The sequence below is a fragment of the Lonchura striata genome, chromosome 1, assembly GCF_050655825.1.
Source record: "Lonchura striata isolate lonStrDom1 chromosome 1, ASM5065582v1, whole genome shotgun sequence".
Classification (NCBI taxonomy): domain Eukaryota; kingdom Metazoa; phylum Chordata; class Aves; order Passeriformes; family Estrildidae; genus Lonchura; species Lonchura striata.
In genome coordinates this window covers 25,823,274-25,849,444 of record NC_140703.1, presented here as the reverse complement: position 1 = coordinate 25,849,444, position 26,171 = coordinate 25,823,274, and the positions used below count along the sequence as shown (strand labels likewise).

The window sequence follows — 26,171 nt, the reverse complement described above, 5'->3', positions numbered from 1 at the left end:
ACACCTGATACAGAACCTGAGTCAGATTCCCTTCCTCACGGCTCTGGCACTCTGTGTCTCCCACAAGACCAGCTGTTACCTTGCCTGTGGCTCCATGCACATGTGGTCTCCTTTCCTATCAAACAATAACAAAGCATGCAACAAATTAACAGCAAAACATACACTCCAACACACACACACACACACACACATTCACCTTCTCTCAAGGCAGTTAAAAAAATCTACCAAAAGTACTGAAATAAGTTCTTATTATTACACACTCTGCTTTCAGTCAGGCATTTCCCCAGAAAGGGAAAAAACTGAATTATTTCTTTTCTGCCTTTCTTATTCACAAAGTAAATTTTTACAGAAAACACAGGTAGCTTATTTACTCTTGTGGAAAACAAATGTGTTTACTTGACAAAAACAAACACTAGGAATGCAATTCAGAAACACCAACCACTTCCAAAAATCAAAATTCAGCCCTTATGCTTAAAAAGCATCAGAACATCAAAAATGTCTTTCTATAGGCATATAAAACACTGGAAGGCTTCATGCCAAGGATTCAGGACTGGGCACAGAAGCCATAAGTTCTGCCACTAACTTGATCTGAGACAACAGATAAACAACTTCACCCCTTCTCTGTCTCACCTTACACTTTAGTAAGCCAGTAATGATAAAATTTCCTGCCTCACTACATGGATGGAGAACACTTTACTAATTCATGACTACAAAGCAACTTGAGAGCTGTGGATATAAAGCTTGTACATATACACATATATGTAAATTAAAATAGACACATAGTATACTTATAAATTAAAACCAAGTTAGGAGAGAGCTAAAGCACATTACCCAAAAGCTCCAGTCAGCACTCCAGCTATACTGAGCAGGACCCTGCATTTTCTCTGTGCATGAATTAAGAGTCTCCTCTGAATCAGCAAGTAGCTGGTTAATAAGACCATGATCCACTTCATGAACTTCCTGTGAACAAAGAAGTAAGGTATGTAATCCAGCAGTGATGGAAAAAGGTGAAACAAAATGGTTAGTCCATTTAACAGCTGTATATTAAATGAAATCCGACATGGCAGTTTCACCAAGGTGAGTGGCATAGAAACACTTCCCACTGACAGCTTTTTACTTTGTTTTATTTTTTTTCCCCCCTAGACTACACTATACTTAATTATATTTTACATTTTTATCAAAGTACTTTATTTCCATGTAGCCCCTCCCAACTTGCACGTTGAAGCTGCACATGCATTTAGAACTGAAATAGCATCAACACAAGACATCAGCGCCTAACATGTAGCAAGGTCTCAGGAACCTGTGAGACCTTTCAGAACTTGAGAAATACACGTGTAGCAGTTTTACCAGAGGACTGGAAAATATTATTATAATACTTATACATCAAGTGTTTATACTTAATGTTAGTTACACTATAAATTGCACATAAATACAAACACTTCAGAGACAATTTGACTCATATCACTTACTATTATGATAATAAGCAGCACTGTTTTCTAATTCTGTAGCACTCCCCCCTGTTATCAGTATTCTTCGCTTTGGAAGCCAGTTTTACTTTATGAAGGGAAACAGCCACGGAACGTCACTTGTGCCACCCAGCCAGCAAAGGGTAGAAAACCAGCCCAGGGCCCTAACCAATAACCCCGCCTGTAGCACCGGATCCGCCGGGATGAGGCAACGCTGGGCTTCAGCTCCGAACCAGGTGCTGGGCCGGCCCCGGCCGGCCCGGGGTGCGCGCCCCCGCCCAGCGCTGCCCCGGGGCCGCGCCCGGGCTGGGGACAGGCTGCGGAGGGGACAGCGGGGCGAGGCAAAGGCACAGACACTCCGGGCTCCGCGGCGTGAGAGCAGAGCTGCCCCGGGGGGCTCTTCGCACTCCCCGCAGCCTCCACCAGTTGCTGCTCGCCCGCGCCCTCCCCACCGCAGCGCCGGGACTCAGCGGCTGCCCGGCCACCGCGGCCCGCCTCCCGCTGGCTCCCCCAGGAGCCCAGACCCTCCCTGCGGGGCGTTCGCCGCCCCCTCATCGGGGCGCCCCGAGGGCCACCCTGCCCCCGGCCCCGCCTCGCCCCAAAAACTTTCGGGGAGGTGGGTGGGGACGGCGGGACCGCGCCGCCGCCGCCCGTCCGGGGCCCGCCCGTGCGGCTGCCCGGGAACAGAGCGCGGCCGCCGCCCCCGCACCTACCTGCGGGGCGGCCGGGGGCGCAGAGCCCGCCGGAGGGGCGGGGGGCCGCGGGGAGCGCGGCGCTTACCATGGAGGGGGGCGAGGGCCGCGCGGCGCCCGCCAGCTGCCTGCGCGGGGCGCTCGGCGGGGCCGCGGCCGCCATTTAAAGGGGCCGGCGCCGGCTGCGCCGCCGGCCCGCGGCGGGAGGAAGTACCGGGGGCGAGCGGTGCCGCTGCTCCCGAGCAGGGGGGGCCGTCACGGGGGCGGACAGCGCTGCGGCGCCTCCGGTGCCCTCCTGGTCGGGCCGCGGCAGCCCCTCTGCGGCTTCCGCAAGGGTTAACTGGGAAGCCTCCGCGCCGGTGGAAAGTTTGAGGGCTGAAGTAGGGGAAAACTGCCGGCTGCGGGGGAGGCGGCGTTCGCTGCCTCCTGCCCGAGGGAGAGCCCCGCGCCCGCCGCCCTCCGTGAGCGCAGCCGGTTAAACAGCGCAGGGCAGCGAAACGGCTCCCGGATCCTGGGGTCGTGGCATTCCACGGAAAGCACTGCCGAGAGGCCGCTCCTGGGGGAGAGGGGGAAGGCTGGCTGCGGGCCGAGCGGAGAATGAGGTGGTATAAAGGGTGTCAGTGAGGGAGGTTTCATCCCAGGAAAACCTGGGTCTCGTTTTTGAAGCTGCTGAGTGCTTTCTGCCCCAAGCTCTGAGCACCCGGAGGGCTCCTCAAATCGGGGCACCCAACCAAGGCACCAAGGCGACGATGGCTTGCAGATTTGCACTGTCAGCTCACCTCACAGGAAGAAGAGCCTTGTGAGGTGCAAAGAAATCACATTGCTAGGTAGTTGGCTGGTAGATGATGGATGGATGGATGGATGGATGGATGGATGGATGGATGGATGGATGGATGGATATACAGATGAATAAAGCAGCCTGTTGTCCCCTTTCTCTTACCCCTTCCTTGGGAAATGTTTGGAGGCTCCCTTTGGACATCTCAGGGTCCTGTAATGCCTGTTCACTGTTACATTAGAAAAAGTACCCAAAGCCCCTGTGGGTGACACGGCCTCCCAGCTGTTGGTCCAGACAGGACAGCGTTAATGCAAGCAACTGCAAGTCTCCAAAAGTTACAAGAGTGTGAAAAAGAATGTGTGGTTTGTTTCATTTTTGTTCCTTGCTTTCTTGATTTGCACTTGAAACTTGAATTTTGTGGGCTTTTTTCAACAACACTCAGTTTATTTTTCTTTTTGTCCAAAAACTGAATCATACTGGGTTTTCCAAGTGGGAGAAGCTTCATGTTCAACCACTGGCTGCCAGCAACACTAACCAACCTCCTTTGTATTTCCTCAGTTAACAGCTGGCTGACCTGGCACTTTGGCTCAGGCATGACCTACTTAATGGAGGATTCACAAGACAATTCCTAGTTCTGGATGACATGAACATAAACAGCATTTGCAGAAACAATGGTGGTATGTCCATCACAACACACTTGAAGGGGTTTTTTGAAGCACATCAAGTACTTGGGTCTAAATAAGACAGTGTTGGATTGCCTTTGGTTCAGATCCATCTTTGCACGCTTACTCTTCTGACACACAGTCACAATCAGCACTCTAAACCAGTAACTCATGCCAAAGTCCTCTTGATCTGCCAGGTACCTTTGACTACTGGTTATTCCCTCATCAAACTCTTCATTGTTTTTGATTCCTCTAACTTTTCCTTTCACGGATATTTTGGCTTTGCTCACTAACACTTTGGCAGTACGTCCTTCAGAAGACCCTCACAAACTTCTATCTTCCTTCTGAAGTGCTTTGTTGCACTGCACTTGGTCCCACTTTTCTTCCTAATATGATTCCTGCCTGGTAATCACAGGCCTTCGCACTCTCTCAAGCCATTTCAGAGAAGTATTTGCCTTCTAGGTTCTTTTCTGCATTCTCCCACTAGCCCATCCTGCTTTCGCTGCTTCCACTGCTTTGGGGTCTGCATACCAAAGCTACAGTGACAACTACTGACTCCAGGAATGGACTGTTCCTCTTGACATTGTTTGGTCGGCCAACTTTAGCAAATCAATTGTGGGTTCTTTTGCTTTCAAATGCAAATAAAAGCAGAAATACTCGGGCATCTCTCAGCTGCATTGTGCTCTAAGAGTTCTGAAATTGAGTCTTTACTGGATACTAAAGCATAATTCCATTACCTGGAGAGTTTTGAAGATATGCAAGATCATTAGATAAAGAGTGCCATAATCTATAATCCTGTAGTTGAGGAAAGAGATGTCAGCCAAATAGTGACAATAGCCCATGCTTGGTACAGGTGTAGGATGGCTGGCAGAGCTGGGTGGTACAAGTGAGGCTTGGAGCTGCTGTAGCTCCTCTCAGAGGGTTCTGCTCTATGTGGGCCTTCTATAAACACAGATTAATTCAGAGCACACCTGCTGGTTTTGCAGATGGGCTGCCCTCTCCAGCAATTTTCCTCTCCACCCAAACTGCACAGACAAGCTCTACTTAAATATAAATAGAATTTAAGTAGTCAACTTTTGAAGAAAAATTATTTGTTCTGCACTGAAAAAAAAAACACTTTGGGGAATACAGTTAACCTGTAAACATCATACACATTTAGCCACAAAGATACTGAGTTCCTGAAGTTTTCTTTTGTGGTGCATTAGGGTGATAATGTGGTGCATTAAAGTCTGGCTGTTCAGAAAATTATGCCAATACTCTTTGTGTTCTCACCATCACTTGGGAGGGGTTCAGCAGAAGAGAGACCTCCTTTGGAGACTCTGGATATTCTATACTCAGCCCAAAGTTGTGGTTTATAAAAGCCAAAAGTGAAAAACAATGAATTATCTTCCCTCTGCTCTCAGAGCATTTTCAACATGTTCTCAGGGAGAGATCAGAACAGCCACCGGGGAAGTAATTGTTGTCACTTGCAACGTGGTGGCTCTCATCCAGGGAGCAGGCAGAGCACTGTGAGCTCAAAGCTGTGGTAACTTTAGTAAGTGTGACATTCACTAGGCAGAATGTGAGGTCCTGTTGCTATAATACACACATATTTTTTACCCATACTACCAGAAGGAGAGATGATGAGGCCATGTACTTCAGTGACCATGAGCCAGCACACTGGGAAACTCTATAGATCTGTAGTGTCTTCATTTATCTTCTTCTTGGTTGCGGGTGAGTACTAAACTATCTTCCTTAATTAGAAGAAATATAGGTTGTTCTTGGAAGCTTGGCTGAAAAAGTTCTTTTTTTTTTTTTTTTTTTTTTCCCCTCAAAATGCAACTTTCAACTGAGGGCTTCCTCAGGGTGCAGGGAAATTGTGTTTAGTGTTGTACATTGCATTAAAACATACTTTTCTCTTTAGATACATTCCTGTTTATCTAGTATAAATGTTCAGAAAGAGTGTATTTGCCTATCTTTCCCCAGATGTGTCTCATCATTCCTAGAAGCTTCATTTCTGTTTTGTTTCTCTGATGCATTAGCCACCAGTTATTGTCACAAGGTAGTTATTCATATCTGTTTGTGAGAGCCAACTTTAGCCCAGGGCAAAAGTCATATAAATTAAAAGTAGCAATGTGCAGTCATTGATCACTTATTCATAGATGGCTGGGAGCTGAATGCAGCTTGTAAAGCACCTTCATGGCACCAGCATGGTATGAGTGTGAAGCTGAGATCTAAAGCAAAGAAAACCATCTGAAAGACAGTAATTTCATCAGCAGAAGGTTTTTTTGCAGGTTGGAAATAGTGCCCTATTTCCAATGTTGCCCTCAACCCCTCCTCCAGCTACTGAGTGTGAGTGTAGGAGAGGAGGCTAAACTGGAAAGGTAGAATTCTGCACTGACCTCCACACACTGTTTTGGTTCCACCATGCTCTTGGCAGCTGGCAGAAGAAGCTTGCAGGACTGCTTGGATTTACTGCAGGCACCAAAGACTTAAGTGAGGCTCCAGGACAGGAAGAGAGTGCAGCTATATTTTATTATTTCTTTTTGACACCCCAGCTCCTCTAGCCTGCCTTGCATATTTCTCACTTGCAGGTCTTATATGGCCCTATATGGGGAAGTATCAACCTACAGATTACATAAAGGGGAGGCTGAGGGCTTTAGTAGGTGCCCTATAAGTACTGCCAAATCCAGAGCACATTGCCACATTGCAGGGAGTCCCTGAGAGCTTTCTCCCCTCGTGGCTGAAAACTGGACGTGAACTAAGGACTTCATATGACAATGACCTATTAGATCATCTAATAGTTTGTCCAGGTCTAGACAAGATCATCCATGCTGAATTTCTTGTACCTGTCTAGCTCAAGTGCTTTCAGCACAAAGCCTTGCACCCCTCTCCATGGGCTTGAGCCCCACAACCCACATGACAAGGGGCACATCACTCTGCTAATGAAGCAATTGACTTTAAAAGAGCTTTGAAGCAGAGTCAGCAAAGCATTTGCTATGGTATGCTCCCAGATGCCAAAACGATAAGGGCATTGTGTAATTGAATACCACTGAACTAATATGTTCCAGTTTTGCAGCCTTAAAAAATAAAAAGAAAGAAAAGAAAGAGAGAAAAATAGAGGCAATGTTGTGACCTTCTCACTGAAACCCCCAAAGGGAGCTGGGACGAAACAAGACAGCGTATTCCTCTCCTGTTTTAATCTTCCTAACTAAGTTACATGGTTTGTATTAAATAAAAGATGTGGAAATAAAACAGATGACGAGGCCAGTTATTTTCATGATAGGAGATGCATATAAAACTCACAATGAACAGAGGCAACATCAAAGCACATTGTGCCTACTCAGTTACATTCTCTGTTGTCACTAAGTGTCTGTGTAAAATGTATACCTTTTGCATAACTGAAAGAAGTAAAAATTACAGTTCTGTTACAGGTGTTCATATGGCAAGACTGGAATACTTGTAGCAAAGAAGAAATTTTGTGGCCATTCCTTGAAAAGAAGGCAGCAGTAGCACACACTAGCTAAAGCAGCAGTTATCCAGTGGAGAAAATTATTAACAATCTGAGATTTTAAAAGAGTATTCATTATGAAACTGCTCAAATTCACTCTAATAAATAACCAAACAGATAACTTCAGAGTATTTTATGCACAAAAACTGTAATATGTTGAGCTTTGCCAGTTGTTTCAATTATACTTTATATTTCTACAAAGTATCTTGTCAAGATACTTCAATTTTTATGACTGTTGCCTTAATACACATATCTAATTGGACAGGGAAGATCTGGACTGTGGGAACTCAAAATGTCTCTCAGACATTTTTAGAGGTTCCAGGCCTTGGTCAGAAGCATTTTAGACCCTGGCAGACAGCTGAAAAACAACTGTGATTTTGAGTTTGAGCCATGGAATGAATTACCAACTTTGGAGGTGGAACAAGCAATCACAAAAGGTTAGATAGTATAGTATAAGTAGTTACGAAGTAGAGGGGAAATTTTTTTAGTATTGTACGGGGGGTTTTAGCACATGTACAGGGGGGTTTTCACTTTGTACATGGGGGTCAGAAGTTCTAAGATGGAGGAAAGTGGGCTGAACCCATCCTTCTTCCTTCTTCTTCCTTACCTCCATGTTCTTGGTGATGTTGGCACTCACAGATTGGTTTAGAGTAGAAAAACACTTGGCAACGTAGGTAGTAGGTATTGGGGAATAATTGTAAACATGTTATACGTAATATATCTTATAAAAGATAGCAGCAACCCTGGGCGGAGAGAGAGACGAAGAAGACAGCAGATAGAGAGGATGTCAGGGTGTGTGTGTGCCTCTACCCAGGCCACTGATCAAATAGCTGCAGTCCAAGAACATAATCTGTTAGATAACTAGCAATAAACTGCCTTGAGACCGAACAGCTAAGCCTGCGGAGTTTTTCTTTGGAAGCACGGGTTGGAGGAGGAATTTCACCACCACATGTGGCCCCAAAACAAGGCTGGGGTTCTCACACTGGACTTCAGATTTCCCCAAGAAGCCCCAGTGGGCTTATTGGTGAGATAACATAAGAACAGAAGGATAATATCTTACCCTGTACCTTTAATGAGAACTACTAATTTTAGGGGACCAGATTCAAAACTATGTTTGGGTACCTAATTCTCAGGCTTCCAATTCCCATGGATTGGTGTTTTCGTTCTAAGGCAAAAATTTTCACTTTGAGGTAAGAGCACAGAGTGCCAAACAGCTCATAAGGTGTTTCACGTGCTCTGTTTCACATCCAGTTTATAGCTCCTGTATTTTTGCATCCATGAGTTCTCTCTTGTTTCATAGTTAAACTGTAAGCTCTATACTCCAGCCTTTTGTAAGGTGCCCAGAGCAACGGGGCCATGCTTGCTGACAGAAATCTTCTACTCCCATATGAGTCATAAATAAAAACAACTATGAATACAACTGTGATTTTTGTGTACAAGCATGCCTGGAGGAGCCATTCAAGTAACTCTCAAACTGATCATAAAGGGGTTTGGTTTTCTATTGCCTCGAGACATTTGTCCCTGAGCAGAGAGTGTCAATTGTCATTGTGATGCTTTACCAGACCCACACAATAGCGTTTCACACTCTGTGGATATCAATGAAAGACTCAAGACAATGGAAAATCAGGACCTTCATTCAGGAAGTGTCTGCAGTCCTGGAGAGGACACCAACTAGCTCGAAGGGAGACTATTTCACTTGAAGAAAATAAAACAACAGAAGAGCCTTTTCCAAAAATTGGTCCGAACTCTTTCTTGACAAAAGATTATTTTTATGTTTGCTTTTCCCTCTTTTTGATACACCAACTATTCCTCTCATTTTTTGTGTCCAGGCTTTTTTCCAGAAGTGAGATCCACTCTCACTACACTTAGCTCAAGGATATGATACTATGATTAGCACCTGAGTATGAGAAGGCAGATTGAAATGTCTGCTACAGACACGTTCATGTTTTTCTAACCAAGGTTAGCTGGAGACAGTCCCTTCACATAGAATAGTTGCCACCTTCAGCTTCAGCACGTGCATAAGGCTGATGTTCTGTCCCCAAGACTGCTGATGGGTTCTGCTAGGGGTTCAGTCTCTGGGAATTGAGATTCTTCCCATGATTTCAAGATTTTCTGTCCTGTAATTGAAAGCGCATGCCAAAAATGCTAAGAATCACATTAGGTTTTGGGATGTGGGCAGTTGCATTAGATGCACACTTATTCACTGTCCTTGCTAAAATAGAACTGCCAGTGTATAACTGTACATGCATTTTTTGCTTTGCCTCAAAAGCAGTTGAGGCAGGAACCTTAGGCCCTGAGACTTTTTGGGGTGGGAAGAAAGAGGTTAGTGTTGCAGATGGAAATGGGGCTGACTGGACTCTAAATTTCACCCAAAGCCATTAGACAATGACATTAATCTTCCTTCCTCTAGTATGGCAGTAGAAAGGAGCTGATATTCAGGAAAAGACCTGTCTGTACACAAGAACATAATCTAAGCAGAAACTAGGAAGAAAATCCCTGTCATCATAACAGTGACTGCCTGCGCATGCTAATTCCAGGAGCCATTATTTCTGTTGGTTAGAGGTCAGGAGCAGCAGGGACATTTATCATCCTATCACCCTCAGCTGTCTTCTTCTCTCTCTTCCCTGGTACAGATGTAGGAGTTGCTGGTGGAAGTGCAAACAAGGAGAATGCAGCAGCTGTGATTCATGTAACAGCACAGCCTTTGTTGTTGACACCTGAGCCTTGGAACCTTTTGGTGACTCAAACACCAGCCAAGGAGAAAGCTAAAGAGGGTGAAACTGTGGTCCTGACCTGTCATCTTAACAGTCCACAGCATTCTTCCCTGACTGACCTGATGGTGAAGTGGTACAAAGAAGATGAAAAGGGGCAGATGGACCTGCTAGAAAAGAATGTGACCATCCTGCCGAATAACTCCAGGATCTTCACGAGTGGAGACTTGTCCCAAGGGGACGTTTCCCTGATTATCCTCAATGTGACAACCAGTGACCATGGTATTTATTTCTGTGAGGTTACACTTCCAGACGGGAAGGTGGTGACAGGAGATGGCACAAAGCTCAGGATCAGGAGGGCTCTGGGTAATACTTGCAGTTATTTATTTTTTTTTCTCCTTGTTTTTCCTCCAAAGCTGGTCTGCACACTTGCAAAAAGAGAGAAGTTGGCCTGTTTGGCCTCTGGCATTAAGGACCTGGTGTCATGGAGTGTAATTGCTCTATAGCATTTCCCATTATTTTTGTCAGGCCAGCTAAAATGCATTAGCTTGTCTCTATAAACAATCACATGTATTATATTACACTATAAAAAGAAGGAATAATGTTCTCAATAAAAATTAAGCCACTGCAAAGAATGAAGCAGTCAGATAAGTTCCCCTTGTACTCACAGCTCTGGCAGAACCCCCATGAGTGACAGGTGACAAGGCACCATCTCAAGGAACAGCTCTAGACCTCTTTTTTTTGGATGTTATATCTCTCCAACCCACTAACTTGCATAGTCATTCCTTAACTCTGAATGACATAATCCCACGATAATCACGAGGATCATATAGCATATGATCGTTACATAATTTCTGATTAACTTCATTCACATTAAAGTAGCATTAGAAGTGCCATGCTATGTTTTCTTAGCCTCACAGATAAACACTAGGCATATTAAGTAAAGAGGTAAATTGCTATGTCTGTAGCAGCTGGAAATGTCAAACTTTCCTTTTATGTAGGCTAAACAGATTCCAGTCCCAAAAAGTCAACACATTAGAAGGGTTATTATCTTATTATCTAATTAACAAAAAATACCTCCTCCTGTTTCAAGAGTAAATTATGCAAGTGCCGTTTTTCCTCTTTTTCATCACCAAAGCTCCCATCTCACCAAGATTCACTAAGCCTTTGGCCTTTTGAGCCTGAGTTACTAATTTTTATAATACTACTCAGTTTAAACTGTAACACTAAAGCAAGCAATCTGTGCCCCTCTGCCAGGGCTTGGCCATGTGTCTAATGAGGTCTCCTGTTGGCTTGATCTCATAGTCTCGGTAGCACAGGTTACTCTTGAAATGTCCAGCATAGTTGCCTTCCTGTGTTCCCGAGATGATGAAATGTATAATTTCAGCACTATGCCATCTCTGTCATACAACAGTCCCAAAAGCAGTCAGTCAAAGAATATACTCCAGTGGATCTCTCTCTGCTCTCTGCTGCTGTTCTCCCTTGGAAGTAGATAGGCAGATCAATGGCTTTCTCGAGGTTGTCAAAGTACTTTTTTTTCCTTTCAAAAATAAAGTATACAGGCATGAGTCCCATTACTTCAAGCAGCAACTTCTTTTGCCACCTTATAGTTGAGGGATAGCTATTGAGGGAGATTTCTGGGGCAATGGGGCTGCCCTGTCTCTGAAGCACCAGACAGCATAGCAGCTTAGGAATGCTGCTTAGGAGTTCCTACACCAGAATGAAAAAAATACTGCTCTGTAGTGCAAGTCACTCTCCTGTGTAGAAGGGATTTCATGTCAGACAAGACATCAGCATGATCATAGTAAGCAGCTTCCTCTGCAGCCACTGCAAAAAATATGCTGGCTGCATTGCATATACTTGTCTGGAAAACATCTTACATCTCTGCCTTCCTTTCTCCTCCAGGCTTGTTTGGTATAGAAGAATCCATTGGAACAATCATTGGCGTTGTGGCAGCTGGTATTGGTGGCATAGTTGTTCTGATCGTTGTTTTAACCCCCCAGCTGAGGAAGTGCATCCTCTGCATGAGACAAGAGTCTCACCAAAGGTACCTGTGTTTTAACTGAAAGACAAATTAGACATTTACTTACCTCTGCTCAGACATGGGGCCTGGTTCAGAAAATAAGCAGTGTGAGGCAAACTCTAACAGAGCTGGTTCTGTGTTCCATCACTTTTTCAAATAATTTTTTGTTTATGTTGGGTAGAGCTTTACCAATGGGCCTAATGAGTTACCTATAAAGAGAATAATAGGATCTTCTTTAATTGCCACTTTGGACTAAGAGTTTTTCAATGAGATGCTGCAACTTCTTTTAACAAAGACCAAGGACTCATTCAGTCCTTTTATGTTCATGCTGAAGGATGGCTCTTCCTCCTGCCAACTTTGTGCTTACATCTGTATTCTTGCAATGCTTGTGTACAGAAAGCCTATGATGGCTTAGGTGTGTGAGGTGTGGTTTCTAAAGCCCTACTTAAAGATCTATCTTCTATTAAATCAGCTGATAATGTTGGGAAAACCAGACATTTTCACCACACATGAGCCAAAGAAATGCCCCAATAAGAGGCCAATGTACCCAAAAGCTCGCCTGCTGTTTTCTGTTCTGCCATCTGGTCTAATTTGAGGAGACTGACACTGCATTCTGAAACGAATTTAGTTCCCATTTTGAGCAACCCAAGATGTGGTATGCGTTTCAGAGCGAGCTCAGCTGACTTTTTGCATTCATTGAGGAGACGTGTGATATGCACCTCTTCTTCTGGTGCTCAAAAAAAGCCTCGCTCAGCCTGATGAAAACATCCCCTCCCCGAAGGGTGGAAGGAAGAGCTGCTCTTGCAGTTCACTGGAGCGCTGCCGCCACCTGATGGACAGCGTGGCGGGGACAGGGACACGCCGGGGGCTCTGCCTCTCTCTCCGGGGAGGATCTTCCAGCCCTCGCTGGGAAGCGCACTCCCTTCCATAGGCCGATGCTGCTCACACAGCATCATTCCTCTGCAAACTCTCTACATTAAGAATTCACAACTTCTCCTTTTGCCAGAAAGCCTCGGAGGACTTTATTGTGTTGTCCTGACTCTGTTGCTCACTCATTCTCTCATTTCCTTCTTGCTCAGCATAGCTTGAGGTGCAGCGTTACAGGAGTCGCTTGGATATGCAAAGCCTGCAAGGTGGAACAACTTCGGATGCCCCGTAAGCCAAAAAACCGGAGTTCTAGATGGAATAAAAGCCTTTGCCTCTACATGTTGACTTTGGCATTTTTGGGTTTTTTAGCAAGCTTCTTTTTCCTCCAGCTTTGTCAACCACACAGTGGCATATTTACCATCCTCCACCAGAAAGAAGCAAAGCAGCTTTTTATGAAGAAATTTGTATTATTACCTGTCAAAACTCCACTTACTTTGGCCACATATCTCTGAATTTAGATTCTGATGAGGCACCCTGGGTCTCTCTGTGCCATTAGTTCTTATTTTAAAGGTGCAGTTCACAGTTTGTCAGCTGAGCTTCAGCAGAGACGGAGCCCAGACCACTCAGGTGCTCCAGGTGCCCGTGTAGTGCTAGCACCTACCCGAGGAAATCAAAAGCATTGCTTCTGGGGATGCAGGAGTGGCTCCCACCTGTCTGTGCCTCCTGCCAAAGGGGCTCTTGTCCTGTTGGCCTGTCCTGCCTAAACGCTTGCAAAAAAGATGCAAAAAGGAACCACTCTTGGCTGAAAGAATGAGATTTTGCTTTTTCTTGCCAGAAGGAAATGCAGTGTTTGAATATAAGCCTCTAATGCTCTTAAAAAAAAAAAATAATAAAAAAAAAGGAGAGATGAAAGATTTGCTTGACATGACTGATGTTCTCCACAGCCACTGTTTCCTGATGTGACAATGATTGATTCCCAGGCAGTCAGTGACTGGGTGACATGCCAATATAGGAGACAATCTTCTACATGTATCAGCAGTGTATCAGCTCTGAACTCTGTGGAGCAGTGAGTATATTGTTTCGCAAAGTGTGGGTATGCCTGCTAGTAAGCAGAAGTCAGAAATCCTTGCTGACCTTGCAACTGCAATAGCCCAGTGTAACTCTGCTTACCCCTGAACACAGTTCAGAAGTGTCTCCAGTGCTGTGACGCGGGAGCATGAGGGAAAAGACAACTGGGCTGTAAGCAACCTGGTCTGGTTAAAGGTGTCCCTGCTCATTGCACAGGGATTGGAACTAAATGATCTTTAAAGGCTCCTTCCAACCCAAATTACCCTATGATTCTATGATTAAAAAAAAAGGAAAAAAGCAGCAATATTTGACAGCAGGAGATATGTTCCCACTGCACCACAGACCAAACCCTTTTTTTCTGCAAAAGAGATCTCGATCATGATCAGAGCAGGATCTTCCTGGATCTTTGCTTCAGCATGTATGTTACCTGTCACAGAATCACAGGCTGGGTAAGGTTGGAAGGGGCACAGTAGATCATCTGGTCCAACCTCCCTGCTCAGGCAGGGTGATTCCAGAGCACATGGCATAGGATTGTGTCCAGACAGGTCTGGAATATTCCCAGTGAGGGAGACTCCACAACCTCTCTGAGCAACCTATTCCAGTACTTAGTCACCTGCACAGTAAAAAAGTTTTTCCTCCTGTTCAGGTGGACCTCCTTGTTCATCAGCTTCTACTCAATGCCTTCTTGTTCCATTGCTTGGCACCACCGAGCAGAGCCTGACACCCTCCCTTCAGTTATTCATAGACACTGATGAAGTCTCTTCTCTGTCATCTCTTCTCAAGGCTGAACAGACCCAGCTCCCTCAGCCTTTCCTCATAAGAGAGGTACTCCAGACTCTTAACCACTTTTGTCACCTGTTGTTTCTCCAGCAGGTGTCAGGGTAGTTAAAGTCCCCCACCAGAACCAGGGCCTGTGACTGTGAGGCTGCTTCAAGCTGCCTGGAGAAGACCTCATGCACTTTCTCTTGCTCAGGTGGGCTGTAGCAAACACCCACAACAGTGTTACCCCTATTAGTCTGCTCTTTTTTCCTAACCTGTGAGATCTTGTCTTGCTTGTTGTCCACCCAAAGGCAGAGCTCCATACATTCCAAGTGCTCTCTCACAGAAAGGAAAACTCCACCACCACACCTTTCTGGTCTGTCTCTCCTCCCCATAAATCCTGGCCTGATAGAAATTATTTCACACCATTGTTAGATCTGGAAAACAAGGAAAAAATTTATTCCACTGCCTTCAGGTTCAAACTGTTAGAAGAAAGGTCCTAAAAAGACTATTCTGGCCCCCCATATCTGACATGGCAGGTAGGATGAGTCTGTCCACATAAAAAGTCTGGCCAGAGGATGAAGTGAGGATTGTATGGGGCTGCTCCCCAGCACTTGGCTGCTTCTTGGTCACACAGGCACACCATTTTTTCACATCGGTCTGTCAGGTTATCTGCAAAAAAAAATGTGAGCTGAGGATGCGAGATTCTGTATCAAAGGCAAGAAGCAGTTTAAAGAGGAAAAATTGCCTAAAAAAAACACCCTTTAGGAATCAAAGGCTGTGGCAGCAGGACCGACATGTTGTGTTGTGAATGGATCTGACCCTCCCCTGCCCTCTCTCTGTCAACAGGTCTGACCTTAACTGTGACAAAGAGTATCAGAAAGTAGCAGCTAAATGTAAATTGGCAATGCTTATAAAAATCAGAGCACTCCCTACCTCTAGAACTGCATGAACTATGAGGGTTTAATTCAGCAGTTGAAGCTAAAAAGGAAAATTATTTTATCTTGGCCTGAGGTAAAAATACACTCCCATTCCTCAGTTGGTAAATTCCCCTCTAACTCCTCCTCCCACAAAACAGACTGATTTCAAAAGAATAAACCACTACTTTGAAAGAAGGAGCCTCCCAGAGAGATGTTCAGAAACCTGAGGGCATTTCAGCACCCACCAGGCATCTTTACTCTTGCTGTATCAGTTGCTGCTGTCTCTCTCTGATCACAGCAGAGGAGCCAAGGAGCTTTGCAGCATGGTCAGGTACCTAAATTTCATGAGCCAGCAGCTAAGAAAATGATCCAAGTGATACATGGAACTATACAGAATGCAAATATATGGCTACATGACCATGAATAATATCAAAGCCATTAGCTTAGAAGGCTACATTGCAAATGACTTAGTTTGGGTTAATGAACCTCATCCCACTTATAGGTAGTTTAAATGCAGCTGTTGGGTTAATATTATTTTAAAGCACAGTGCCTTGTTTATTTGCGGCTGCTACCATGGGTTATCTAAGAGACACAAAACCCTGCACAAGGCAAAGTTTAATGTGCCAGTGCACATGGCCTTCATTCCAAAACCAATTGGAATGAATATAGGAATTTTTTCAGATTTCACTGGACTTTGATGGCTCAGCCCTGTATCTCAAAAATAAGAAAAGCCCTGGCTTTCTAAGCTGGTATGAATAATCATATATTTACTGCTAAAAGTTTTTTGAGGGTTAATGAGGACTTAGGGCCACTTTTTCCTTAGCTACCAGTCTTGCCTCAAACTCTCCTTGCCCCTCTGCTTCTTGAGCTCTTCCTATGCTGTGCCAGCAACTGTTCATCAAATGTGAGTACAAAAGTCTGGCTTCATAACATTTCTGTTTGAGAGAAATTTTTTTTTTTTTGACCAGACCCCATAACTTTTCTATATTCCAGGTATCTACTGAATGGAATTTCCCTACAGGTGATGGCATATCTAGACTAAAGGATATGGTTTTGCCAGTTTTTTTCATTCCAGGAACAAAACTACCTAATGGTAGCAAAAAGAGGAGAAATTCCAAGTGAAAATGAAAATGTCTGTATTTATGATACAGATTTATGATGTCAGGCAGCTGGCATCTAATTCCTGTTGCGTTGAAATGACAGTGCAAACAGTTCTGCTTCTGACACTTTTGGACATTATTACCCTGAGCTCAGCAAGCTTGCCTGGAAATTTAATTCTTCATCTCTTTTGTTTGAATGGGATCAGACATTATAACTTCACATCCCCATAAGACCTGTCATGTTGTAGCCTGGGGTAAGAAATTTGCCTTCAAAGAGCATTTCTATTGGTCCTCCTCACGAGGAATATCAGGGGGAGTGAAGCCTGCTGAGGGCTTGTGGAGAGCAGTTGATGGATGCATCAGGTCTTGCCTGGACATCATTTAAAGAATTAATGAAATTTGCTTAACTTGTGCTTGTTGGCCAAGTCAGAGCAACTGCAGACTGCTGCACTCCGCTGTCCACTCCCATGGACTCAATGATACATCTCATATATGCAACTTGGATTGTTCCTTCACAACAAAGAGAAACAGGACTTTTTTCCTGTAAAATGACTAGCAGAAAGCTATTGAAATATGGGTGGGCAGGAGGGAGAGCAGTTGTACATTAAAGTGACACATTCTTTTGCCAGCATTTTGTATTTGCTAGATTGTTCTGGAACTTAGAAAAGAGCAATTGCAGATATGCTGTGTCCCGTCCCTTATCTGCTGGCAGATCTTCAGCTGCTCGTGAGGCTGAGGACTGCACCAGTAAAATATGGTTTTCTGATAAGGTAGAAATATTACTTTAATGTTCTAGCAAGTAACTTTGATGATTATGGGGAGAGGTTTTACTCTCACAATTTCTTTTCAAACTTTCAAAGTCTTCTACAATGGATTTCACTACTAGGAGCTTTCTGGAGACTTAGAAATACAAGTGACAAATTCTAAGACTCAAGTCATCTGGTGTATGTCAAAACAAACTGTGTGAGACACTGACGGGCTGTGACTGTGCATTTCAAACCTTCTTGCCTGGGTACCAGCTGTAGAGCTGAGCCCAGCCCACACTTGCTGTCTGCCTGAAGCGCTTGAGAACATTTGATTCTGCATGGTTGCAAATCCCTACTGAACCCCAGGACTTCAGGCTGGAGCCCCACAGTGGGCAGAGGTGCAGGCTGGAATCTTACTTAACCTGTCTTGCAGCCATGCTAGATAGCCTGGCTCTTCTCTAGAAGTAAAAAAGTGGACAGTCCTGCTGGAGGAAGGGCCAGAATTACAATGGAAAGAGCACCCATGAAGACCCACAGCTGTGGGAAGAGGCATGCTTAATGCCAATGAGTAGAAAGTCCCCAGAGAGTCATCTACATCCCTGCCAAACTAAGATGGCTTGTGGGCTCCACAGCCCCCACTCCTGCTCTTTAGCCTGGGGAGATCTCAGGATTCCTGGAATGTGCTGGGGCTCCAGCTTTCCTCCCAGCTCCAGGTAAGGAATGGGCAGGGAGCTTGGAAGAGAACCAACATTGCCTAAAGCTGCTTTGAAACCAGCTTGGCAAACACAAACCTGCCTCTGGGGCCCCCAGAGCTCTTTGGTCAGCCTGGTACCTGCAGAGGAGGGAGGGAAGGAGGGAGGGAGGGAAACCCAGGTGACAGAAGCCAGCCTTTCCTTACCACACCGCACAGTGTTCTGCTCACACGCCCACTGGTAGCGCTGCACCTTGGGGTTGCAGCCTTCCTTCTCTGCCGTGTCGTAGCAGCAGTCATGCCTGTGGCAGCACCTGGGAGACAGAAAAAGAGAGTTTGGGTGTCCTCCTGCATCCTGCCTGTTGGCATGGACTCCAGGGGTGCTTTGGTCACACACAGCTCATGACAGCAATGTTCACCCGGCCTGTCAGTAAAGCATATGTTGATGATGCAAGTATTCTGGAATCCCTGGGAAAGCTGGCTTGTCTCAGGAGCTCATTAATGCCGTATTTGCTCCCATGACTGCTGTGCTTCTTCCTCTGAGCTTTTGCCCTTGTGAAAATATGTGTGGTCAAGACATATGGTAATCTGGTTGAAAAGGAGCAGAAGTGCTCCTATAAGTTGTGCTATAGTGGCTCACTGGCTTAGGCTTAGTCCCATCCCAAAACTTGGAATTGGGATGTTTCTTGCCTTCCTCAGTATCACCAAGAAGCTTTATCTCCTCAGTTCACCTGGACCTGGCATGTGCTCCTTGGCTCATAAAGGTTCTGAGGGGTGGGCTACAAATTAATCAGTCTCAATGGTGAAATTCATATGAGTTAACTTAAGAGTCTTAAAAACCATCTACATCTGAAGCATTCACCTATCTTCCCTCTATGCACATCTGCACCATAGTGCACATTTTCATGCCTCAGAGATCTAACACAGATTGAAAAGCATCAGATTTTAAAGTGCAGTTGTGTTTCACTGACCATAGAGAGAATGAGGATGAGTAGCTCAGCTGATGACATCTCCATTTGGATTAGTTAATGAGATCATTCTCACTGTCAATTACTTCTGAGTTTATAGAAAACTTGGCCTCACTTGAATTTTACTGTGGTAGTTTAGGGACTCAAATTACACCATAAAAATATTCAGCACTTAGAGATGTTCTCTGCTGAATAAGAAAAGTGGTTTCAGCAAGGATGCAAGGTCAGAGACTGGAGCCAGAGAGCAGTGATCTCTCCTGTATTTCCAGAAGACATCCCTGCAAGATCACTGTGACTCTACAGAGAAACCACTCTACTAGCTGGGAAAAATTGAGGCTGGTTGATTTTACATAAAAACCCTGAATCTACAGCAAAGCCTAATCCATCCTCAGGGGAATGATGGGCAGCAGAGCAGGCCCATCACTAGTGTCTCATATATGGGACCCTGAGCACTGAAGGCTGTGGTGGAGGGCTGCCAGCTGCAGGTTTGTGAGGTCTGGGGAGTGAGTAGCCGAATTGGTAAAGTTGGTGCCAGTGATGGGGGAGTGTGGGGAAGAAGAACCATGTGAAGATAGATGAGCAAAGGGAGGTGTTAGGAGCCTCTGTGCCAAGGGAAAGAAATTGCTCTCTATGGAGAGCCAGAGGGAATAAAGACAGAGATAGGAGAAGTGAGAAAGATACTGTAGAGGGCAAAAGATGTTCTGTGAATCAGGCAAGGACAAACGAATGAGCACTGAATTTGCACAAGCAAAGGTGCTCTAGCTAGCCGTGAGAACTCCCAGCTCCTTATCTGTCTTGGCAAAACCAGGGGAAGTTGCATAAACTCTGTAGAACCACAGGATCTGGGGCACAATTCTGCTTCCCCTTACAGCAGTTCCTCCTGATGATCCCCACAGCTGCAGCAGGGTGACAGGTAGTTTGCTCTAACACAAAGCAAGAAGACTTTTGGCTCCTATTTTACAAACATCTGAAAGAACTGTCAAGGAATGAAGACAAAGGAATGCCATTGTTGTATTTTGCCGCCTTCAGATGGTCACCTCCTGTCTGTAAATGCCCTTTGCTGCACCTGGGTCAGAGTGATGCTAAGCTTTTAATGACCTGCTAACATTCACTTACACCAACACAGAGGTAGCCAACACCATGGCAGAGAACTGGTCATCAGCCATGGCAAAAAGCCGCAACTGTGTCACCCGGCTAGTCCACAGCCTGCTCATGTCAGGGCTGGGCTAGGAGACAGCCCTAATGGCTACAGACAGCTCCAGCTGGTCCGCAGGGATCAGCTGGCCATACCCCTGCTGTTGAGCAAATGCCAATAAGGTAAGAATTTGTCACGCTGTGTTTGTCACATCAACAGAACCCTTATTGATGTGTGTCTTTTCCTTTTGCTTTAACCTTGCCACAGAGGGGAAATCTCTCTACGAGTTTGCAAGGATTTAAGAGTTAGATGAAATGATCTTGGAGATCTTTTCCAGCCTTCATGAGTCATAGATGCACCCTGCCTTTCATGGTGTTTTCAGAGAAGTGCTGAGCACCCTCAGATCCTACTTTATAACACAGGTGCTGCAGCAATCCAGGGGAACAGAAAGGAGAAGGAGAAAGAAATCGATTAACTCTGTGTGGAAAAAATGTCGTTATGCCTTGAAGTGATGGAACTGTGAGAGTGGAACAAAAGGGAAAAAGTAATTACTGACAACACCACATCAAAGTCAGTATGTGGAATAAACCTTATAAAAGGATTACCCACTCAATGGCTTTTTTTCCTTTTTCATATAAAACAGAGGTGCTTAGAAGCACTCTAGCCCTGTCTAGACAGATTGACTGAATTACACACAAGAAAATTACTCCTTTTGTGAGGGTCTCTGTGACAGACCTGGAAGGTCAAGGGGGTGAATAATTTCAAAAAATATTTGTCACTCAAAGCCAGTAGTTTTGTCACTCTTTTTTAGAATGGCAAATATGGAAAATAATGTGGTCACTTTGACAGGTGTGGGGTACTCAAACACACTAATCATTGCAGTAGTTCTTAGTAACAGATATCAGTATTTCTCTAGCAAACAGAAAATTAAACTTTAGGGCTAAATCTAGTGTGGCATTGTTGATTCTTCCTAGCTAAGTACCTAAATAAAACTTTTAATTTTTTCTACAGCAGCCAAGCATTGCAGCTAAGGAATAAAAATGAATGTACTTAGAGGATCAAGCTTCCCTTTTACAAACTATCTGATATTTTGAGGCATTTCCACTTGCAAAATCTCGTTTTCTGCCTTTAGGATAAAATCCTTAAATACTCTGTGCAATTTAAACAACAGCAGAAACATTGGCTGGTGAACACATGGCTATATTTACTCTCTCTTTTTCAGGAGTGCTGACTACTTGCATCTCCCAGGATCACATACATTTGGATGTTACTCAGCCTCTGTGGAAAGCAACTAATAAGTTACTCTGCTCAGCCCTTCAATAAAAGCAGTTCTCCAAATTAGTGAAGTCATGTTTTACTTTCAAGGCTGTATTATGAAATTTGTTAAAGGATAACACAAATAATTAAACACCTTACATACACTGCTGTAGATAAGCAGGTCAAGAGATATTACTGTATTTACTCATCATTTGTGAGGCCCATATTGACCGTTTCATAGATGACATATTTCACAAACAAATAAAAGGGCTGAGAGGGCTTTGGGAGTGAAACATCTCACTGCATTAATGAAGACAGCTCCATTAGTTTTAAGGGACAGACATCTTCTCATTCATGCCCACAGAGATCTTTAACTTTGATACCTTTTCTTCCTTCACTCCCCCCCACCTCTTTTTCCTGTCATTCCAATTCAGCAAAATCTGGTTTTGTGGCAACCTGCAATGTTTCCATCCATCAGCAAGGTATTCTGGAAAGCTCAGTTTCCTTCCCAGTGAGCTGCAGACTACCTTCACCCCTGCTAACAGCAGAACCTGCTCACTAGTAGCACCTGGTCTGTTGACTGTAGATAGACTTGTGTGCTTTGACTTTGATATTTCAAATCTGGCAAGATTGCAAATACCAGGCTCAGAGCACACAAGAGTCCACTATTCTTAACTTTACTCTCATTTACTCTCTTTATGCTGATTGCACAGTACAGGAAAGAAGCCTTTGACTGCATGCAATACCTCTGACAATTGTTGGGAATAACAAGCCCAACATCTTTCCCACTAATAAAGAAGAGGGGAAATAACACCATGCTCTCCCTTATTGTTCTGCTTTAGTTCAGTGTGAACTAACAGCCAATGAAGGCAACAGGTTTGATTACTCCTTGGATTTCTTCAAGAGGATAAACAATGATATTTCCATCACTTCCATTTTAAGGACCTGGGTGAAATAACCCTCCAAATATCTTGGATTACACTCCTTTTGTCAGGCAGGGTGTGATCACTATGAAAAAACAATTCAGTTCTTTCAAAAAATTGCATCCTGGTTTCCTCTTTGTGGCCTACCCCACATATTGCAAGGTCCTAACAGCTTTGGTGTCATCCAGAAGAAGGTTAAACCCTCATTCAAATCCCAAGTGATACATGGGTCATCCCTCACAAATCCCCACTGTGTTCATATATACTAAGTTCCTTGCCCACAAGGCAGCAAATGAGTCAATGGAGTCACAGTAGCACAAACAGAGAAAAGCAGGGAGATCTGCACTGCTTCTGGACACATAGCTGAGGTTTCTCTTACCAGTCTGTTTTATCTTTAGGCCAACCTCGTCCTCCCAGTCCACAGTAGCACCCATAGCCAATATATGCCAAAGGAGAGCGTCCCGTGCCACACCTTATGGCTCCAGCCAGTTCAATGATTCCTCGAGTGTGCAGTGAGTGGGACTTTCCCAGAGCACCTTTCCAAACTGCAAAGACAGGACATGGTTACACACAAGGATTAAACATACCTGCTAGTGATTTTCCTACATTCCTTAAAGGGAGATGGTTTTGATTTTGACTGGTTGGTTGGGTGCAGCCCTGACAATCTAACTAGTCATGACATTCAGCTGGCCAAAATTACTCTGCAGGGGCTTTTCCTAAGATCTGGGATAATCAAAAGGTGGATGCAGAAGTGCCCAAGCATGCTATTTCCTCCAGATGAGCTCAGTTTCTTCCAGACTAGCTCAATACTAGTTCTGGTGTACTAGTGTGGGATTGCAGCTGTGTTGCACCTGGAAGCAGTGTGCCTGGTCTTGCACACCATGGAGCCCAAGCTGTTAAGTTCTGTGCCAGCACCATGCAGGGGGGCCATCTGGGCTTCACTGCACCCCAGAGCTCCCAAACCTGGGACAGTTTTCCAGCTATAGTCCTGACTGAGACATGAAGCAGCAGAGTACAGCCAGGCAACCAGACCGAATCAGGACTCTGTGGAAAGAAATGAAGTTTCTATGTTGCTCAAGATTTCTTATGTTATCAAGTTTCCCTATGATCCCATGATCTTTAAACCCATTTTCCAGGTGGAAAAACATACTGATAGTCCTATTAATCTGCACAGAGGGACAGCTACACACCCGTGAGCCTGTAGAGTACATACTTTGTCAAGGACAAAGTGCCTCCATTAGCTAAGATGTGTGTATAGCAGCTTTCCCTTGAGACTCTGGAAGTGCTGGCAACACTTGTATCCACTTCTGTTATTATGTTCCCCCTAAGTCGTAACACGTGGGCCTCACTAATTTGGGGAAAAAAGAAGAAAGGAGCTCTATGTCAGCTGAAGTGTGTGGATGGCCACCCAAACCAGTCCAGAGATTTTTGAGTTACAAGTTTTTCAAACAGTTTCGAGATTTCACATGTTAATTTGGAACTTTTTTAGAAGGCACAGGCTCATTCTTGCAGTAGCTGTTATGGAAACCAAGAGTACCCTGCCCCTGATACTCAAACCACTGTGATGCTCAGTTGCAAACAGTGCTGCTTATCGTGCTGTAGTGACAAATAAGAGCATTTCATGCCTGGATTTACTGTGAAGGACCAAATGCACTTTGCACTGCTCTATCGGAAGGATCAAAATCCTCAGCCTGAAAGCCTAACACATCTGCATATCCCACCTATCCACAGCTGCTCCAAAATCAAATGGGGACTTTCTGGCATGCTTGGATGGAGAGGGAGGTGAGTCCTGGGAGCTGGGAACTGGCCACTGAAGTTGCTTTGCCACCTGCCCCTGGCTATTGCAGCACACTTGACCTCTTCAAAGTGTTGTGCAAACACGGGCTAATTAATCCCCTAAACCACCCAAGGACTCAATACTATTATTAAAACAGTTGCTTTCCTTTTAAAACCTAGTCTCTAATCCCCCTGCTTGGGCTTCTTCCCGCATCTCCTGGGCTAGCTTGCCCTCCAAGCCCAATCCAAATGCCAGTGAAAACAAGGAGGGTCTCTCCCCATGAAGGACAAGGCAGGGCTTTGCTCCCTCTCCCAGCCTGAGACCCCAGCAGGAGCAGGTGCCACCATTTTCACCCAGGGATCCACACCTCAGGCTGTTCAGCACAGCCTCAGCCTGCTTCCTGGGGCATTCCTCGGGGATTAAATGCACATTCCTGAAAAAGTAAGCGCCGCTCACCTAAACACTACTTGAGTGTTCAGGTTTCATGCTAAAAACACATTGGATGGATTTTATTGAGAACTAAAGAGACCACTTATTTTCCATGTCTAAACAGCAAGGCTCCAGAGTTAGAAAGGGGCTTAGCTCTCAGGGGAAATCACAAGTAGTCAGCTGCTTTGGATTTGGGGGTATAAATCATACTTTTTCAACCTGTTGCAGTTTGCAGAACCTGAAAATATTCCAGTGGAGACAAAAACTTCTTTGTAGTAATCTCTGCCTTCTGACAAATGGCTTGAATTTTTTTTTTTTTTTTAGCTGTCTTTCACTGGCCTCTTAAGCCAGGACTGCTGGGCTTGGTCTGTTGGCCACTGGCTGAAAATAGTTGAGGCGGGTGTAAGGTACCTCACCCACAAGAAGAAAGGCCATTCTTCTTCTGGGCATATCTCTGGAGATCAAGGAACTGTAATTACAGTGCAGAGCTGCTATGAAGGTGGAGAGAATGCCCCAAGGGAAATTGAGTCCAGAAGACTCAATTAGTGAGCTTAGGGCTGTGTGTTCTGCAAGAGGCGTCCAGGCAGCCTCTGATGTTCCTGTTCTTTGAAAGCTGTCTGGGTTGTGAGCCAGCAGTGCGCTGCTGTAGCTGAGAGGTCAGCCCAAGCAAGTACATTTTTAATATTCAGGTGCACAGCTAATAACTTGACCAAGAACTGAAATTGCTTTCTCTATGTTAGGCAGCCAAGCCAACACAGCCAGGAAAGCCTTGAAATAGTCTGAACCTCCACACAGCCTGCTCCTAGTCAAATGTCCCATTAGCAACATGTCCAATCCTTAGTTAAACTACTAATGGAGCACCTTAGAGAAGAACATACCTGCAGAGAGCTGAGCAGAGGTGAATCTGACAACTTAACACTAGTTCCTGCTTAAATGGCAACCTTTGCTGTAAATGAAGGCAGAGTGATTTTTTTCTTTTAAAACTCTACAGCAGGTATAACCTCAGATGTGCCAGTTTAGTGTTTTGCTGCCTTTGTCTGCAGGGGCTTTCTGTTAGCACTCAGTTGTGGCTTTTGTAAACAGAATTTTAAAAAATTATTTTAAATTCAGATGCATTGAAAACTGCTCACTCCATGGCCTCTGGTATAAAAAGAAGTAATTTCTATGAAACACAGATAGTAACAACTCTGTAGCACAAAGCTATTAAAAAACAAAGAGACCTGTGTTTCTACAGTTTATGGAAACCATAGTTGGGGCTGGGAGGTGAGGCAGGCAGGCAGCTCACTTACACAGGCTCCCACTGTAAAGCTGAGGATTGTCTGGTGACACTTTTCCCCCTCACTTGGCCACATCACACGCAAAGCCGATGGCAAAGGGAGAGGCTGTCCCTGGGCAGGGGGAGACATGGCAGGGCAGAGGGACCGGGGTGGCCACTCACCTGACTGAAGCAGCGCCAGAACCAGCAGCAGGCGGGGGCCCATGGGCAGATCGCTCCCACGCCCGGGTACTTGGGGATTCAGCCGCCGGCGCTCCGGCCGTGCCTCGCCGTGCTGCCAAGCGAGCCGAGGTGTGGTCGTACTAAACAACCCTGCCGGGCTGCTGCCCCAGGCTTTATATACACATGGCTCTGCGCCCGTCTGCAGCGGAGCAGCCTCTCCTGCGATGCCCCGAGCCCCGGCGTGGCCCGGCCCGGCCCCGAGAAGGCTCCTGGC

General features: G+C 45.1%; 3 protein-coding genes across 23 annotated transcripts in view; 1 reads left to right on the top strand and 2 right to left on the bottom strand.

The window, feature by feature from the left end:
- GRAMD1C (GRAM domain containing 1C) overlaps positions 1-2,357 on the bottom strand; it is a 51,157-nt gene extending 48,800 nt beyond the window's left edge. For 4 of the 18 annotated variants that reach the window (XM_085591169.1, XM_085591179.1, XM_085591164.1 and 1 more), the window contains exons 1-3: positions 2,247-2,357; positions 832-960; positions 17-115 (exon numbers count right to left, since the gene is read on the bottom strand). In XM_085591169.1, coding sequence (XP_085447295.1) covers positions 17-115; positions 832-960; positions 2,247-2,321 — 303 coding nt within the window. In that variant the 5' untranslated portion in view covers positions 2,322-2,357. Of the gene's footprint in view, positions 1-16; positions 116-831; positions 961-1,469; positions 1,813-2,179 lie in introns of those variants that run through there. The other 14 variants (XM_021549164.3, XM_085591213.1, XM_085591200.1 and 11 more) reach the window with 8 other exon arrangements.
- A 66-nt stretch (positions 2,358-2,423) lies between these two features.
- On the top strand, positions 2,424-13,589 carry LOC146768624 (uncharacterized). 2 transcript variants are annotated; one of them, XM_085591572.1, is made up of 5 exons: positions 2,426-3,610; positions 5,207-5,308; positions 9,719-10,162; positions 11,702-11,843; positions 12,904-13,589. In XM_085591572.1, the coding sequence occupies exons 1-5, from the start codon at positions 3,577-3,579 to the stop codon at positions 13,196-13,198; spliced, it is 1,017 nt and encodes a 338-aa protein (XP_085447698.1). In that variant the 5' UTR covers positions 2,426-3,576; the 3' UTR covers positions 13,199-13,589. The 2 variants fall into 2 exon arrangements, with proteins under 2 accessions (XP_085447696.1, XP_085447698.1); XM_085591570.1 differs by having other exon boundaries at positions 2,424-3,610; positions 9,719-10,078; positions 11,702-13,023.
- Positions 13,590-14,949: 1,360 nt separating this feature from the next.
- On the bottom strand, positions 14,950-26,171 carry LOC110480792 (phospholipase A2). 3 transcript variants are annotated; one of them, XM_085591516.1, is made up of 5 exons: positions 23,444-25,891; positions 23,105-23,297; positions 22,633-22,798; positions 18,178-18,284; positions 14,950-15,185 (listed from the first exon to the last, which is right to left on the bottom strand). In XM_085591516.1, exons 1-5 carry the CDS (start codon positions 23,462-23,464, stop codon positions 15,022-15,024), a joined length of 651 nt encoding a protein of 216 aa, XP_085447642.1. In that variant the 5' UTR covers positions 23,465-25,891; the 3' UTR covers positions 14,950-15,021. The 3 variants fall into 3 exon arrangements, with proteins under 3 accessions (XP_085447642.1, XP_085447649.1, XP_021404715.2); XM_085591523.1 differs by having other exon boundaries at positions 23,467-25,891; XM_021549040.4 differs by lacking the exons at positions 23,105-23,297; positions 23,444-25,891 and adding an exon at positions 25,898-26,171.

Excerpts from the sequence above, each read along its gene's own strand:
- LOC110480792 (XM_085591516.1), bottom strand. The coding sequence starts at position 23,464 with ATGTACTCTACAGGCTCACGG. Across the intron at positions 22,799-23,104 it reads ACCAGGCACACTGCTTCCAG|TTTGGAAAGGTGCTCTGGGA; the intron begins GTGCAACACAGC and ends CTGTCTTTGCAG. Across the intron at positions 18,285-22,632 it reads CCTAAAGATAAAACAGACTG|GTGCTGCCACAGGCATGACT; the intron begins GTAAGAGAAACC and ends TCTGTCTCCCAG.
- LOC146768624 (XM_085591572.1), top strand. The coding sequence starts at position 3,577 with ATGAACATAAACAGCATTTGCAGAAACAATGGTG. Across the intron at positions 3,611-5,206 it reads CATTTGCAGAAACAATGGTG|AAGGAGAGATGATGAGGCCA; the intron begins GTATGTCCATCA and ends CCATACTACCAG. Across the intron at positions 11,844-12,903 it reads AGACAAGAGTCTCACCAAAG|CTTGAGGTGCAGCGTTACAG; the intron begins GTACCTGTGTTT and ends TGCTCAGCATAG.